This window comes from Alligator mississippiensis, chromosome 4 (genome assembly GCF_030867095.1).
Source record: "Alligator mississippiensis isolate rAllMis1 chromosome 4, rAllMis1, whole genome shotgun sequence".
Lineage (NCBI taxonomy): Eukaryota > Metazoa > Chordata > Crocodylia > Alligatoridae > Alligator > Alligator mississippiensis.
Genome location: NC_081827.1, coordinates 140,868,157 through 140,884,904, shown reverse-complemented (window position 1 = coordinate 140,884,904; position 16,748 = coordinate 140,868,157). Strand labels below are relative to the sequence as shown.

Genomic DNA, 16,748 nt, shown 5'->3' with positions numbered 1-16,748 from the left:
CATCCAGAGCAAGCATCTCTCCAATGCTCTGAGTGACCTCACTCGCTCTTGCAATGCACACTCCCACTTTTTCTGCAGCTTTCCCCTATAACTCCAGGGTGGCCTGCCTCTGCTTCATGGGTACAGGGACTTTGGAGCAAAAGGGGGACTTCTTTGTGGGCATCCTCCCACTGGTGCCAGACTGAGGAGGAACAGGGGCAAGGGGATGCTGCCTCCTGAGAAGCAGCAACATCGCCAGAGTGGTGAAGTGTTTCACCTCCTTGCCCCAGCTGATCTGTCTTTGGCAGTGCTGGCAGACAGCATACTTGGGGTCATCTGCCACCTAAAAATGATCCCACACCACACTACCCACCCCTCAATTCTGGGTTGAGGGTGGGGATCCTGCTTATCCTCCTCCCCAGCAGTCAGAGGCACAACAATAGGGGAAACTGAGGCACCAGCCCCCACAACCTCCTCCGAGGTGCCTTCCAGAGAAGGAGACCTGGCTCTAGGGGAACTTGGAGGGGTACAGAGCACAAACTCAGATTCCCCCTCCTTCCCCTGAATTTCTTTTGCTAGGGCACTCAGGTCCCCTGCTTCCAGATCTAGCTCTTCCTCTGGCACTATGAGGCTCATGCTGGCAGATGAAATTTGGGGTGGAGGAGACTGTCGTGCTGGTGTTGGTGGCTATTTCTGGTGTTAGGGGAGGTGGTGCAGGTGCAGGTGCAGGGACAGGTGCTGCTCCCACCTCCTTGCTCCTGGCAGCAGAAGACTCATTGCTGTCAGAGAAGAGGGTATGTCTGTTTGGGCGGGGGGACTTGCAGCTCTCCCTGTACCCCCTCCATCTTCTCCCCTCCTTTGCCAGAAGACCTGGCACCTGCCTTTCTAGCACACTTCATAATGCTTGCTGTGCTGGAAAATGTGCATGTGTGTGTGCAACTGAAATATCTTTACTTCCCTCTGTTTACTGTATGTGTGTGTAACTAGTATCTCTTCTTCTTTCTGCGTACTATATGTATGTAAGTATGTGTAATGTATGTACTTTCCTGCACAGTGATGGATCACACACTGTCAGGCAGGCAAAACACAGCTTTCTTTTTTAAAAGTGTGGGAGAAAATAAATAACAAGAACAAATAAGAGGTTTTGGGGAGAAGAATAAGTTGAAAGAAATGGATTGGATAGGGATAAGTAGTGGGATTCTAGGCAAGGGTAATTAGTAAGCTGTATCCAGTCCTTTCCAAGAAGACAGACTATCAGGAGACTGACTAGGAAGCCAAGCCAGTCCAGTGGTACCTTTCAGATGCTGTTGCTCAGAGAGAAACAGCTCACAAAAGGGATGGAAAGTTGCAGACAGGGGCTTATATGCTGTTTCTACATCCCTCCCCCAGAGCACTATGATTGAAAGAAGACTCAGGGAAAGATCATAGTCAGTGGCCAGCTACAGATGTCAGTCTTCCTCCCCCTGCTCCCCCTCCCTCTTCTCAGTTTCTGTTTCCCTGAAAGACTGCCTTCCAAATAGCCAAATCTCCAAATCATTTTCTGAATCTTTTCTGAATTGATTCGGAGGGGGTTTTTTGGTCTCCTGATTCGATTCAGAATCAGTGATTTGGCCTCCAAATCTTCTCCAAATTGAATCAGCAACCAAAGCTTTGCACAACCCTAATATCTTCCTCTTCCTATCATGCTAAGAATATGACATTTGTGATCCTCTGGCACTACAGTGAATTATGGTTACTGTTAAAAGCCATTAAAAACTAAAAAAAGTTAAGACATAAGAACAACAGGTGCCCACAACAGGCACCTACAAACTCAAAAATCTTACTCATTTCCATGTATTCTGGAGTCAAGCCAGTGAAAGGTTCTAGGCTGTAGTCAAGTTCCCATTGTTGAGGTTTCTTTGAATGGCTGGCGTCATGCTCCTTGGGCTCTGTTCTGTCATCCTTTAGCTTTCTGAACAGCTTTTTTAACTTCCTAGGAAAGAAAAGGACTAATTGAGCCAACTCATTCTTTTTGGCAGGAATTCAACCCAAGTCTTCACTCTGTTCTACCAATTTTATGCCACATTATCACTCTTCGGCTTACTACCACATTACTCATGCTATCTAATGAAGAATCTGGGATGCTCACTGTCAGAGACAGGATGCTGGACTGGCTTTGGAACTGATCCAGTATACCATTCTCCATGGTCCTGTGTAACCACCTTAACATTACTAAAATTATACTAGCATAAAATTGATATAACAATGTTAGGGGTCATTCCTTATTATAATTATTTAGATCTAGATATACATTATTTGTGCATCTGTCTAAGACTTTAGGCATCTTATCAAATATTAATAATTCATAAACAATCATAGTATTCACTCTCTACCCCTTAAGAAAGATAGATATGTAGCCTTAGATCTCCACCAATACTGCACACATCCCAGTGCTGGCTACTAGAAAAGCCTGGGGAAAGAGATGCACCACGTGATGGGCCCGGAAATTGAAGAGACTGGAAAGGGTATGCATTAGGGCTGTGTGAAATTTCACCGGCCGTTTTGTTTCGACACTGTTTTGATCAATTTCGAGGTCAAACAGCAAAATGAAAACAAAACAAAGGCCCTTGAAATAGCGTCAAAACAAAACAAGGCTGGTCAAAACGTTTTGAAAGTCAAAACGTTTTGACCATAGCCTGGGGATGGGAAGTCAGTTCAGCTGGGCTGACCTGCCATCCCCAGTGCAAGATCCAATAGGGGCAGAAAGCAGCCCAACCGGGCTCCTTCCTAGTCCCCCGCAATAGATTGCAACAGAGGCGGAAGGCAGCCCAGCTGGGCTGCTTTTTAATCCCTTGCACTAGATTGTGCTGGGGGTGGAAGGCAGCCCAACTGGGCTCCTTCCCAGTCCCCCGCAATATATTGCACCGGAGGCGGAAGGCAGCCCAGTTGGGCTGCTTTCTAATCCCTTGTACTAGATCGTGCTGGGGGCGAGCGGCAGCCCAGCTGGGCTGCTTCCTAATCCCTCGCACTAGACCGCACTGGGGGTGGAAGGCAGCCCAGCTGGGCTCCCTCACAGCCCCTGGCATGATATAGCACTGGAAATGGGAAGTCAGCCTAGCGGGCCTGACTTCCCATCCACAGCGAAACTCGAAACAGCATCAAAACAGCTTTTCTGTTTCAAAGGAATGGAACAGCTGTTTCAACTCGAAATGAAATTCGAGATGAAACACCGTTCCATTGAACTGCCAAAACTCAAGGCAAAATGGAATGGTGCCATTTTGCACAGCCCTAATATGCATGAGGTAAATTCCTGATCTTAGGTTCCTGCACTGAGAATCAGCAGTTGTTTATTTTTCAAACCAAAGTAGATCCATCAAGATCATGTCTCCTGACTGCAACAATTACATGGTATGGGGAAGAGGAGGAATATGGAGATGGTCTCACAAGCAGAAGGCACCAAGACCTTTAAAATTCTTCAAAGTGAATACTAATACCAGAAAATCAACCTGAAAAGCAAAAGCCAACCAGTGCAAATCTTGGAAGAATGGTATTGTGTGTCCACAGCAAGATATGTTTTCTCAAAAACAAGCACAAGTAAATGTCAGCAAAAAGGGTCCAAACATGGCTTGTTGACCTCAGGCAGAAACTCCCTATTCCTCAGCTAATCTAAGTGGTATAGATGGTAATAATAATAATAATAATAAAAATCACCAATTTCAATCATGCCAATAAAACATATTAAACGTGGAACCGAAGTAATAGTATCACACTTATAAATTGCCTTTCATCCTGAGGGACCTCCAGGGCTTGATTCTAAACTACATCTGAACTATGCTAACATAAAACAGGGAGATGCAGCTTCAGGGGATCATGTACAGATCAGAACATGAGTCAGGTGAACAGAATTTGGCCCTTGGTAATACCTGGTCCCTTTGATGCACACCCAAATCCTACAGCAGCCATGCAATCCCAACAGAAGTAAAAATAACACCCAATAACATGCTAATCGCAGAAAGGTGTCATCTCCATTAAATGTAGTCATTAGTGTCTGCAGCAACCTGGTGCAATAGCTTGTATTTTGAACCAAGGGGAATGGATAGGAGAGTGAAGTATATATCCTGAAGCTGGAGATAAAGGTGGTGTTTATTTTTAAATCACTGGAAGCTAAGAAATTATATAGCTATTAACATCAACCCTGAAGAGGTTTATCACATGTTTACAAAAACAGACTTGTATCACTGCAGCAATCTCTTTTGTTGAGAGTGTACTGGCACATACATAAGTCAATAGGACAGCCAAAGAGAAGAGATTTATAGATAGCTCATAAGAGTTATGTCAAAGGGAGTTGTATGCATGTCTGAGGGCACAACACAACTGTGCACAGTCTTATTTTAAAGCTTTATCTTAATAGTTTAAAAGCCCTAAATCTGTATTCAGATGCACTTTTATGTGTATAAATGGTAAAACAAAAATAGACCTGGCACCAAAATCTCAAGGATTATTCTTGTGTAATGTCTCCCTCATGAATCAGCATAGCAGATCCTGAAAAACTTCTGCTCTCTGAACAGTAAAAGGCTCTCATGACCAAATATTCTGGTGAGATTTTTGGCTGCCACTAAACCAGACAAAGAAAAACTTCCATTTCTATTCTGGATTTGACCCAAAGTCACCTGATTTCTCCAGTCCCATAATTCAAAGGATTTTGGCTTGAAGTTTTGATTTTGACCTGACTCTCTAGTTGTAACTACTAGAATAGGCATCTGGGTAAAGAAAAATTCTGAGGAAATAGAAGAGGCATGCCATCTTGGAAGCATTAAACTTATCACTAAATTACTGGCACATTTATAGCAATATTGTATCTCAATGCAGTGTTACAACCATAAGGTGCAGACTTACAAGTAGTAAAGATTCACTGATGAGAATAGAAGCTATTGCCCTATAAGCACAATCTAGAATAGTGTATATTTCAATACAAAATGCAATCCAAATCTAAAAAATGCAGAAGCTATATATCTCACTAGTATAGCTGGTAACATGTGGATTTCAGTTTCCTAAGCAGTTCTATCTTAATTTACAGATTGAAAAAATATTGATGAAAAAGTATAAAAGACTACGCAGTTTCTCCAAAATTTGAGTAAAACTAAATGCAAAGGACCTAGCATCAGACCCAAAGATTTATGTTTATCATATTTTTCTCAGCTTTCAGGGGAACATTTATATTTTACAGAGATGTACACTGCTGTACAACAGATCACATATGTACGGTATGAGTGAAAATCCAGATTAATTCCAATGAAGTGTGGCCAATAGCTTAACCAGGGACTCCCACCAAATTTTCTCCAACAGCTTGTGATAAATGCCTGGAAACAGAGGTGCATGTGTCTTTGACATGAAGTTGGGAGAAAGCTGTGGATTTATTCATTTGTTCCCATGTTTAAATAAACCTGCCTTCTCAAACCCCCTAACTGGAAGACAGGGACCATGCAGACCAGGAACAGGTTTATATTAAGAAAACTCTGCTGTATACATTTATATTTTGTGCCTGAAAAATATACAGGGATCAGAGCCTCCAGTAGTGCAGTGCTGCAAGTATCCCAGAAATTACACACAGAAAAGTCCCATGTGGTCTCGACACACTGCAGCATGTTCTATGTCACTCAGTATTGGGGAACACTGGGTCAGCGGAAAGGGAAGTGAACGTGGCTGGAGTCCTAAGGTTGCTCTAAATTGGGAAAGAGATGGAATCAGCCTTAGTCATTTCCCTGCCTCCCTCCAATTCTGCCCCAGGGTTTCATAACCTTTACCCTTGGCTGGACCACACTTGCTTCTGTTCCAGGTGAAGATGAGGCTAGAGCCCTCTGCGTATAATGATCATACAGAGTATTCAGTTGACATCAATAGAATAGCTAGTGAGATTTTTAAGACTGTTAATAAAGAACTAGATGACTCTCTATCAGAAAATTTTCCTTCTGTTTAATGCTAACTCATCTGCTTTGAGGGCACTGCCCCAGGGGGATGGAAACAAGGTCACAAGAGACCCCACCCATGTCAGGACCTGGGATGGAGACAGCCTGTTCCTGCAAGAAAAGCCCTGAAGCCAGGGCAAACTTACCTGTTTCAGGCAGGGAAGAGACAGATGAGCCACACTGGCACAGAGCACCCACGCAGTTTGTGAGCTGTTTATTTTTGGTTAAAAGCAAGACGGGTAGGTGACGTCATCTTAGGACACCACCCAGCTGAAATAAATACCAGCAGCAAGACCATGGTGGAAGCACTACAGAGAGCAGGCAGCGAAAGTGCTTCCTGCACTGGGCATGAATGGTGCCAGGGACTGTCAAGGTGTAGCATGAACTAAACTAATGTAGCTGATGTTAACATAGAGTGTAATAGTAGTGAACTGTAACCATGTTAGTCTTGTCCTGTAAGCAACTTGAAAACTCCATTTTGTATCCTTCTGCTTGACATAAGTGAACGAACTCTGCATAACCTTTATTTATGACTGTGTGTAAAAGGGTGAATGGTGAGAAAATGGCATAGAGATGAGAGAAGAAGATTTAACTGTTTATGTAAGCAACAAGGTGCCAAATGTAAGTTACCAGTCAGTAAACTAATTAATGAATGGCTGAAGAATCCCTTTTAGGCCTAGGGCACAAAGAAGATAACAAGGAGAAGGAATGCACCCATCCTGCCAGACAGGCAGCAAAAACACTCCAAGGCTGAGATAAGCTGAAGAGAAAAGAAGAACAACTGCAAAAAGAGAAGCTGGGTATGAAAAAACCTCAAAGCACTGAAACAAAGGATGCCAATCCCTATAAAAGAACACGTTGAAAATGCCAAGTTGGGTGAGTCTCTTTCTTTGCTGTTTCATCGAAGCACAGATGCATCTGCTCACCCAACTCCAGCTGTTATCTTCAAATTTGCTATCTTCAAATCATCATCATTTACTCAATAAACCCAGGTTGGCCACCCTGGGATGATATTTAGCAACTATTGCTGGTAACTATATCTGGTGTATGTGTGGATGAAATGGTTGTTTTGTATATGTGTATGCCTGTGTGTAATGATGTGTATGATGATTTATATGCATTTATATGAATGGTGTGCCTGAACCTCTATGTCTAACTCATGTGATCAATAAATGCAGCACCTTGCCTTATCCCCCTTTATAAATTCTCGCTTGTGATTTGAGCAATTGGCAATTTGAATAACAAAGGGATCCTGCAACAGACCCGTTGGAGGGGTCTGCAGGGAGGGGAAGGAGCAAGGACAGTGTCGAGGGACTGCAGGAGCCACAGATGCTGGGCCAGTGAGTGGGGACAGGCCAAGGCCCTACCCCTTTGTCCTTTCTGTTAATTTCCTCCTTTTCTTTTACTTTTGTGGATTGCCCCAAGGAACCCTGAGGTGAGGGTCAGAGATACAGCTAGTGCTCTGGGGTTAGGAGCAGCCAGGATAGCACGGCAGGCAGCCTAGCCATAACAACAGACCCAGCAGAAGAGCAGGGATGGCATAATGTTGAGAAGAGAATGGGAGCTGACACTGGAGGGCAAGCCATCCTACCATCAAGTGGCCATCCTAGAGGCTGGTGCATGGATGGGATGTAGGGGAGGTGGAGCACCATGAATACCACCAGGAAGTATGACCAATCCAAGAGGGACCACAGGAGGGGACCCCACCACTGAAAGAAAGATCAAAGTTGTGGCAGATGAATTTCTGGGTTTCCTTCAGGGAGAACATGGACCCTCTCTGAGACCACTGGAATAAACACAGCGGCCAGTCCCAGGCACATGCTCCAAGTCAGCACAAGAGCGCCTCCTTGAGACCAGGTGGGCACAGGCACTAATATTTGCTCTTTGTAAGTATTTTTATGAGATTCAAATAGTGCTTTCTCTGGCTGCAGTGATGTAGTACTATTCATGGGCACAGGTGGGGAAGGATCAATGACACCATCAGTTCCGTTGTAAGGAAGTTTGGTGCCTGGGGCATGCCCACAGCAGCAGCCTGCCCTCACCCCATGCAGAGAGGTGGGGGCACATACTGCCTGAGAGTGCATGCTGTGATGGGATGCCCTTCCCCCATTCCCGCACCCCTCCCCCCAAATGAGCTGCTCACAGCTCTGTTCCACACCCCACCCTGTCTGGGCAGTGCCTGTTGGTGCCTTAGGCACTGAGGGTGGTCACCCCACTCACCTCCCATGCCATGCTATGGCACTGGACACAATTCCACTAACCTCCCCTTCAATTTAATGCAGAACTTTTAACAAAGAACTCCTGGAAGATCCTTCCAGCACATTTCTGAGTATTTTCCTGATGCTGATAGGGGCTCTCACTAGACAGTGAGCAGTTAATTAAGGAAATTATTAATACCGTTTTTTCCAGAACTACTTTTGTTCTGTAAAATTATACAGTCCATAAATGTCCCTCTCCTTTCTGTGCACAGAGGCAATTAAGGTGCACATTTCTGATGAAATTCTATTTCAGCCTCCTCCTCGCCCTGAGGCTAGTCTGTGTCCCTCTCCCACAATCTCAGGTGTCTGTCATTCCAGTTGCTAAGCAACCAGCTCTGCCTACTTGACTGACTGATGGGAGGGGAAAACTCTCTGTTGTCCTAAGCAGTGACCTCATGGCCTGAGAGCAGGGGCTGAAGCCTCTGTCACTCTATCAGGTAACCTGTGATGCTTTTTTAATTGATTGCCTAATGTCCAACAACACCTGCCCTGATTGGGTATAGAGAGTGGGGTCAGATAAGTTATTTAAGAAGATCTTCTTCCTGGAGGAGGGATAAAGGCCATATTGGGGAGCAACTAACCAGTCAGAAAGATGGGGGGCTCTCTCTCTCTCTCTCTCTCTCTCTCTTAAAGTTAATGGACATACCATAAACTGCCTGCCTCCAGAGGAAAGCTCAATCAGCCTTTGGATGATACTTGTGAGTAAACTACTTGAAACCTATCTAAATATATAGCTTGCAGTAAAGGAGATGCTTGATCAAAGGCTACCTAGCCACACTGTTTGCTCTAACGTTATTTTGTGATGCAGCTCTGTCCTGTACCCTTCCCCAAGCCAACCTTCTGTACCAATAAAGTTTTCCACTGTACCAAGTGTGGCGGACTCACTGGGAGAGGGTTTGGGCATGACTTTTTTATTCCCTTGGCTCTGATAACCAAGGGAGGCTTCTTTTGTGCTTCAGGCTAAACAAAGCACCCCAAGTTGTCACAGTGAGTCAAGCACCCTCAAGGAATACAAAGCCTGTGTACCTCAGGGGGCACAGGACCCAAAAACAGTCCAGACCCCTGGGTGGTGGAAGCAATGACCCCCCGGCTTGCAGGTGTGCTCCACGAAGGGGATTGGCCAAACGTGAGGCACCCCCAGGGAGGTGCTCAGAGCTTGGTAGGTGGTCGGGTGCAATGAGGTGAGTGACTCAGCAAAGGAATGCCGCCTGCTGGCCTGCCACACACATGACCTCCCCTCTGTATGCATTTGCGCAAATAGACATGGAAACCTCAGGATTGGTTGTAGCCTCACTGTGATTTAATGCCAGCAAAACTCTTTAATCTTGGATGCAGGTGGATGTTCTTGGGTGGGGATAGTCCTGACTTTCCCTGAGTGTGAGATCAGAATCAAACCCTGTGAGTGTGCTGGGGTATACATACATCTGTGAGAAGCTGGGAGCTAAGTGACTGTAGGTTGCATGCATGGTGGGTTGCTGGAAGAGCATCCAGTCATTTGAGATGGGGATTCAGGCATTCTCCAGTGAAAGGGATATGCGTTTATCTTTGTTGATGTATACTTGTATGGAGTACATACACCCCTTAACAAGTGCAGTGCATATATACAAAAGATTCAACTTCTATCTGATGTATATTATGTTTTCACCCCATGAACATGGTTTTCTGTGTTTTCATTTTGACTTCACCAGTCCCAGCTTCTATTTCCCTATCTATAAAACAGGAACCTTCTTGGTAAAGCACTTTCAGATCTAGAGATGAAGAGTGTTATTTGAGAGTGAGAATTCATATGGATGCTGTTCCTGTGTTATCAGTGGTGAGGCTATAAAGTAGTGGTTCTCAGCCTTTTATACTTGAGGTACCCTTCATCAGACTCAAGGCACCCCTCCACAACATTTGTGAAAAACAAACCATTTAAAAAAAACAAACCGTGCTTACTAGGGCTGTGCGAAGCTTCAGGTGCTGATTCGATTCAGAGGAGATTCGGCCTGATTCAGTGGCCAAATCTCCAAATCCAAATCGAATCAGGAGATCAACAGAAAGGTCCAACTTGATTCAAAGCTTTCTGAATTGATTCGGAAAAGATTTGGTGAGCTTCGGCAATTTGGACAGTTCCTGCTTGCTGCCGCAGGCAGGTGGACCTGGACTCCGTGCTGGTAAGTGGGGGGTGGGGAAGGGGGGGCTGGAGGAGGGAGGAAGGGACCATGGGAAAACCCTGCCTGCTTTCTCAGCTCCCCCCCATGGCTACCCCACCTGCTCTCTCAGCTCCTGCTCTTTTAAAAAAAGCTCCAATTCACCGGCTGCTGCCAGGCAGGGGGGAGGTAGGCAATCCCTGCTGCCCCCCCAATGCCCCACGCTGCATGGGGGGCTCTGCCATGAGCCCCCCACCCCTGCCCACTCTCTCAGCCCCCCATAGTTGTCCCGCCTGCCCCAGCTTGCAGCCCTTTAAAAAAAAAAACCCAAAAACCCTGAAATCACGAGCTGCTGCAGTGGCCTCAGGACTTCTGGGGGCTCATGGCAGAGCTCCCTATGCAGTGCAGGACAGTGGGGATCAGCCCTCACTTGGCAGGAGCCAGTGAGTGGGGGCTTTTTTTTTTTAATGGTCCAGGAACTGAGGCAGGCAGGGCAGCCATGGGGGGTGGGGCTGGGAGAGCAAGTGGGGATTGGGGGGGCTCATAGCAGAGCCCTCCCACATGGCATGGGGCAGTGGGGGCAGTGGGGATTTCCCCCCCCACCTGGCAAGAGCCAGTGAGTGGGGGCTTTTTTTTTTCCCTTTTTTTTTTAAGAATCCGGAGCTGGGAGAATGGGTGAGGCAGCCATTGACAGCAGGTGGGGGATGGGGCCAAATCAAAGATTTGGCCATTTCAGCTGCGGCTGAATCTCCAAATCAGATTCAGCTGAATTGATTCCTGGACAGTGATTTGAATCACCGAATCAAATCACTGTCCCCTGAATCGGCTGAATCTAAATCCAAAGTGAATACTAGCTGCTTCACACAGGCCTAGTGCTTACAGATGTTAAAAAACAAAAAAAACAAACAAAAAAAGTGCTTTCTTGGAAGCAGCAGCGCATTCATTCAATCCAGCTCCACAGCATCTGTATAGTTTGAGTGCTTCAGCGGGGCTTTTTGGGGCTTTTTCTAATAACAGATTTAATCAGCTATTAAATAAAAGTGCCAACAGAGCCCCACTGATGCAGCAGATCTATGCAGACACTGAGCGAGCCAGGTCCAACTAACTTGATTCCTTTTCTGGGCATGCACTGGGCTCAGTGTGGGAGGACACCGAGTTTAGAATAAAGCGACACTTTTTTTTTGTTTTAATGGTTGTAAACACTAATTTATTTATTACAGGGCTTACCTTCTTGCAATGGGGGCAGACAGTTGGCAGGGGCAGCAGGAGACAGGCAAGGAAAGCCTGAACCTACCCTTATCTGCTTATCTCTTCACACTTCATTTATCGCTGCACCCTTTAAAGGATCTTGCATCACCCTGGCTGAGAATCAGAGCTATAGGCCACTTGTACATGTGACGGGGGTTTAGTCCCCTAAATTGAAATGGTGGATTTTTAATTGTGATGATTACAAACCCACCATTTCATTTTAGGGGATTCTGTCACTGTTATGGTGAGGGGCCTGATCCTTTTTTTTTTTCTCCCAGAGCTTTCCCGCATCTTTTTCTCTTGGAGTCTGCCCAGCTCGTGGATGCATGTCCTGCTCTCTGTGGAGGTGGCATCCCCTGGTGCCACCTGGGTGTGCTGCTAGCGGACAGGTGCTGCCAGGGGGTGGCACTGCCATGGAGGGAAGGTCTGGGTCCCCTGCAGCTTAGGGCCAGCTGTCAGCTCACCCTCTGGCCATGAGAGAATCAGGCAGGCTCCACAGAAACAAACAAAAAAAAAAAGGACCAGACCCCTCAACACTTTTTTTTTTCCTTAGCAGAGCCTACCCATGTGAGCTAGGCCATGCAGCCCGTGAGCTTCAGGGGGACCTGGTCCTTCTCTCCAGGGTGGTGGCACCCCCAGGGCCACGCAGGTGGGGTGCTGGCTGTGCAGGTGCTGCCCCAGCTTGCAGGCAACACCTGTTGGATCCAACTCTTCCACATGCCTGCATGCTGGAAGCCCACCAGGTGCTACTCCCCACGTGGACTTGGGGACAAGTTGGATCTGGTGGGTACCTGATCCTTTTTTTTTTCCCTGGTGGGAAGGCAAGCTGCTGGTGGGCCCTGAGCTGAGAGGGGGCCTGGACCTTCCCTCCATGGCAGCAGCACCCCCCAGGCCCACCCAGGCAGGCAGCTAGCAGGCAGGTGCTGCCCCATCTCACAGGCAGCACACAGCCCAATCCAACAGTTCCTTGAACTGAAGATGGGGCTGCACCCACCTACTAGCAGCCCACCTGGGCAGCCCCAGGGGGCACCGCCACCATGGAAGGAAGGACCAAGGTCTTCCGCAGCTCAGGGGCTGCTCGGCCCATTTGCAGCTCATACCCTGGGCCCTTCTGCCTTCAGCCCGCTGCTCCTGTGGTGGGGGGGCAAGCTGTCAAAGTCTGCAACATTACAAATAGCTACATTGCAAACTAAATTACATGTGGATGTGGTTTGATTTGCAATGTAGCAAACTCATTTAAATCATAAAAAACCCCACACATGTACAGTGTGATGCAATTAAACTGCAAAAAAAGGCCAATTTTTGTCATGTGTACAAGCGCCCATAGAGATTAAGTTTGGGTGTGTTTACATAGAGTTTGGGGGATCTAATCCTCTATTGTAGCACTATGGAGCCTTGCTATAGAGTTTAACGCATCTCCAGAGTTCCACTGGGAACCCTGTAACTAGAACAAAGGTCCTTTTTTATGCTAACTAGGAGTACACTAAATCCAGTGCCCAGTCACATAGAATTATTTTAAATTTTTTTATTATGAACTATCCTTATTCCAAGCATGAAATTTGCTACCCTGAGCCATTATCAGTTAAGCCTCAAAGAGTGCTTTGATTTTCTTTTAAAAAGATCAACTCACTGAAAAAGAGCCAAGCTGATTCTTCTCAAACTTTCCAAAAAAATGTACCTTTGTGTTGTTTCCAAGCATGTGAAGTTTCAGACCAAAGAGAAATGTGTCAGCAAGTTAAAGGAACAGAAAACAGGGATTTGCACTGGATAGACGTGCTCAGGGTTATTCTCCAACTCTATCACAGTAGAGAAGTGAAAATGAGTTTTACAGAACTCCATAGTTACCCAGATGATTGTACTTTTAAAACTAAGTAGGACTTTTTAACATGGTTGTGTGAAAATTGTTTTGCAATTATCCAGAAGATCAACATTTGAAAATGGCATTGAAGCAAACTGAGAACCAAGGAGAGCAGAATGGGACCATTTTATTTTCTGAGTATTATGAACCTGATTATTCCTCAAGCAGGAGCAATGCAAAGTTGCCCATCCCAGGAGGACTGAATCATAGAAGCATCATTTTTTTTCATTAGCTGAGGAAGTTAAGGCACTAGTAATGGCATTTATGTCACATCTTTTTGCAGGTGAGGGTCAAAGGTAAGGAAAGTATGTGGTTGGGGAGAATGAGCTGCATAAAAGGAGAAAAGGTGACAACCAGAGTAAAAGATAAGACAGAGACCTATTTTGGGGAAGGGTAAGCTTAGAGCAGATAGCAGTGGTGTGATTTGTCCAGACTTGGTCAAGACTGAGCATCATGCTATAGCAGGAGAGGGATGCATGCACAGGTTCTTTCGCAGTATCCCTGAAGATAGACAGTGCTGCCCATTTTCTCTTAGAAGAAACAGTGCTTCAAATGGTCACTCAGCTTCTCATGCACTGGAGGACCATCCTTGATCCAAATAACTGATAGGCTCACAAAGACAAAAGATGAGGACAAATAAATAGGACTCACAAGCAGAGTGCTCAGGGTAGGGAGCAAGCATATGAGATGTTCATTCTGGGTTTCTCTTGTTACCCCTATGTGATTCTATAGTTATTCCATATATGTGGCAAAAGTAATTTTAAGGATGGGGGGGGGGGGGGGAGTTGTGGTGTGTGTATGTACAGGGGGACACTATTGAAATGGAGTAAGGAATGGGATGAACAGAGTTGGAGGCAGAAAGAGAGACAGCATAGGGGAGAGGGAAGAAGCATAATGGGAAGCTAAAGGGATTTAGAAATAGAAAAGGAATGAGATAGGGGCTTTTGTTGTACTAGACTTTTTCTTCAGTTCCCACACTACACATCGATTGATCAAATACAATGGTGATTGCCACAAGAGGAGATCAATTGCTGATCAGTTGCCAGCATCTATACCACTATGCCAGTTTAGTGTTCTGTGTCCAGTTTATCATTGGTTCTGCTAGTGGAGCTGGTAGTAGAGCAGTTAAAGACTTGTATGAAACCACCAGCTAACATAGAAACCAATCACTATCTGCAACATAGCAGGGGAGGAAATAAAAACAAAGCCAATGTTTCAAAGAGTGAGAGATTATTGATAATAGGAGGCTGGGAAGACTCCTCTCAGCTATGGCTGTTACTTCCTATCTAGGATGGTAGACAGTGGAGGCTACTGGGTTAGTATCCGGAGTGTCTGGTGGGACAGTCTAAGACTAAAAGATCCCATTGCCCTTGCCTGTAACTGTTTATGGAAAGATCACTAAATGTCTTGCATTTTCTTCCTGCCATCTACTCACATCTGCCACTATTCCCAAAATGGGCTGGGGAAGGAAGAAAAGAGCAGGATGGGGGAGAATGGATGTATAGTCTCTGAACTGTGTTATATATTTACCATCCAACCCTGTGCCCTAGGCATGCTCAAAACTCCCAGCGTTTAAGTCAACAGAGGTTTTGGTTATGTTTAAGAATTACAGGCCTACACTCCACTGTAAACAATAGATACATTTTAGCATTAATTAAGTACTCTTATTAGGAACTAAAATGCACCATACAGCACAGCAGCTATGAACGGGTGCCTTGAAATTGATTTTATTGGCTCTTGGTTTTCTCATCCAACATATTTAAGTGCACTTTGAAAGAAGCAATGGAAACTAATGCTGGATATAAAGGGTGAAATCCTGACCCCACTGAAGTGGATGGGAGTTTTGCCATTAACTTCAATGGGACCAGGATTCACCCTAAGGGTTTGTCACCAAAGTTAGAGGCAGGGGATAATAAAATAACCACATGGATTTTTGCAGTATGGATAGGAATATGGAACTGATGAAAAGGAGTCATAAAAGAGCTGTAGAGCAGAGTTCTCAAACCCTGAAACACTTCAGGGTCAATGGCTGTGGCAAGGAGGAGAAAATTATGGTATCTGACACATCTGAATGAATTGTGGCATATTTACATCTGTTAAAACTTGTGAATTCCAGCCCCAGAGAACATACATTCAGCTGTGATTCAAGAAGGCTTAGCATAATTCCGGTGTCACTGCATTTATCTAGTTGTATTGATATTCTTGGACACCAAAATGGAAAAAAGAAATCACAGAAAAGTAGAGCAAACCAGAAAGTTACATCTATCATACCTATGAAGTAGTTTTCGCTGTAAAAGTACTAGGCAAGATTAGAATTTGTCCCGACAATTGAACGAAACAGGAGTGACATTGACACTTAACTTCAGAAGTCTTCAATCAACATTGATTGTGGACAAGGTAGAATTAAGATGTCAGCCGGACGTTTCCAACTATTTAAGTGCATGGTGCATGCACTGGATGGTTATTCCTTCTGGATCTAGCCTGTACCCTTCTCAGCTGTACAGGCATTTCAATTATTCCTGGCTTTTGAGTAAGAGAAGCAGATCATAATGAGGCTAAGAATGCTAAAACAGGTCTATTAGCAGTGAAGCCAAAAAGGGTTCCATAGAAATAATTCTGAAAATTTGTAGAATTCAGTCAGAAACAAGACCTCTCTTAGAGGAGACTTGAGTTAGAGAATTACATCCCAAGTAAAAAAAATCAAAGGGAAGCTTCAAATGCCTATAGAAAAGTGATATTTGTTACATCTTTTCTGCAAGGGAGAACAGAGTTATGGCACTTTTTCCATCTTTCCAGAGGCTGCAGAGAGAGTTGTACTCATTTCACCGACTCGCTTGTTCACCTCGAGACAGGTGCAAAACAGGGAATTATAGCACCATTAAAGCTAGACATGAAAAAGGCCCATTAGACTATAGAGCCCATTTCTCAGCCACAACAGGATTGTTCCCTACATTCCCTTTCTTGGACAGGAATGGGGACCAATGTGAGAAAGGTAGGAAACTTAAATGCCTAATGATGAAAAAGGGTTGATCTAGAAAGAAAGATGGGTGTCACAGGGAGACAGTGGAATAGAGGGAATACGTGAAGGAGGCAGTCAAAAAGGGCTGGAGGGACAGAGACTGCATTAGTTTAGGTGAGAATGGGGACAGGACTACAACAGGATACAACAGAAAAGTGAAGGCTTGTTTGCTAATAAAAGACAGCATTGTTAATTGGTGTGATAACAAGAGGAGAATGAAGGCATGTTTGTTTTTAAATAGTTATTTAAGTTTTCAAATGAGGTCACTGTAGGTTGTTGCCAAAGGGGGAGCAGGAATGAGAGAGAAAAATG

At 45.1% G+C, this 16,748-nt stretch overlaps 1 protein-coding gene across 1 annotated transcript in view; it reads right to left on the bottom strand.

Annotated features, from left to right (window-relative positions):
• Positions 1-16,748, bottom strand: part of ANO2 (anoctamin 2) — a 313,194-nt gene that overhangs the window by 38,544 nt on the left and 257,902 nt on the right. Inside the window, exon 23 of the mRNA XM_019482201.2 lies at positions 1,803-1,951. Within this exon, the coding sequence (XP_019337746.1) occupies positions 1,803-1,951 (149 nt within the window). The remainder of the gene's footprint in view (positions 1-1,802; positions 1,952-16,748) is intronic.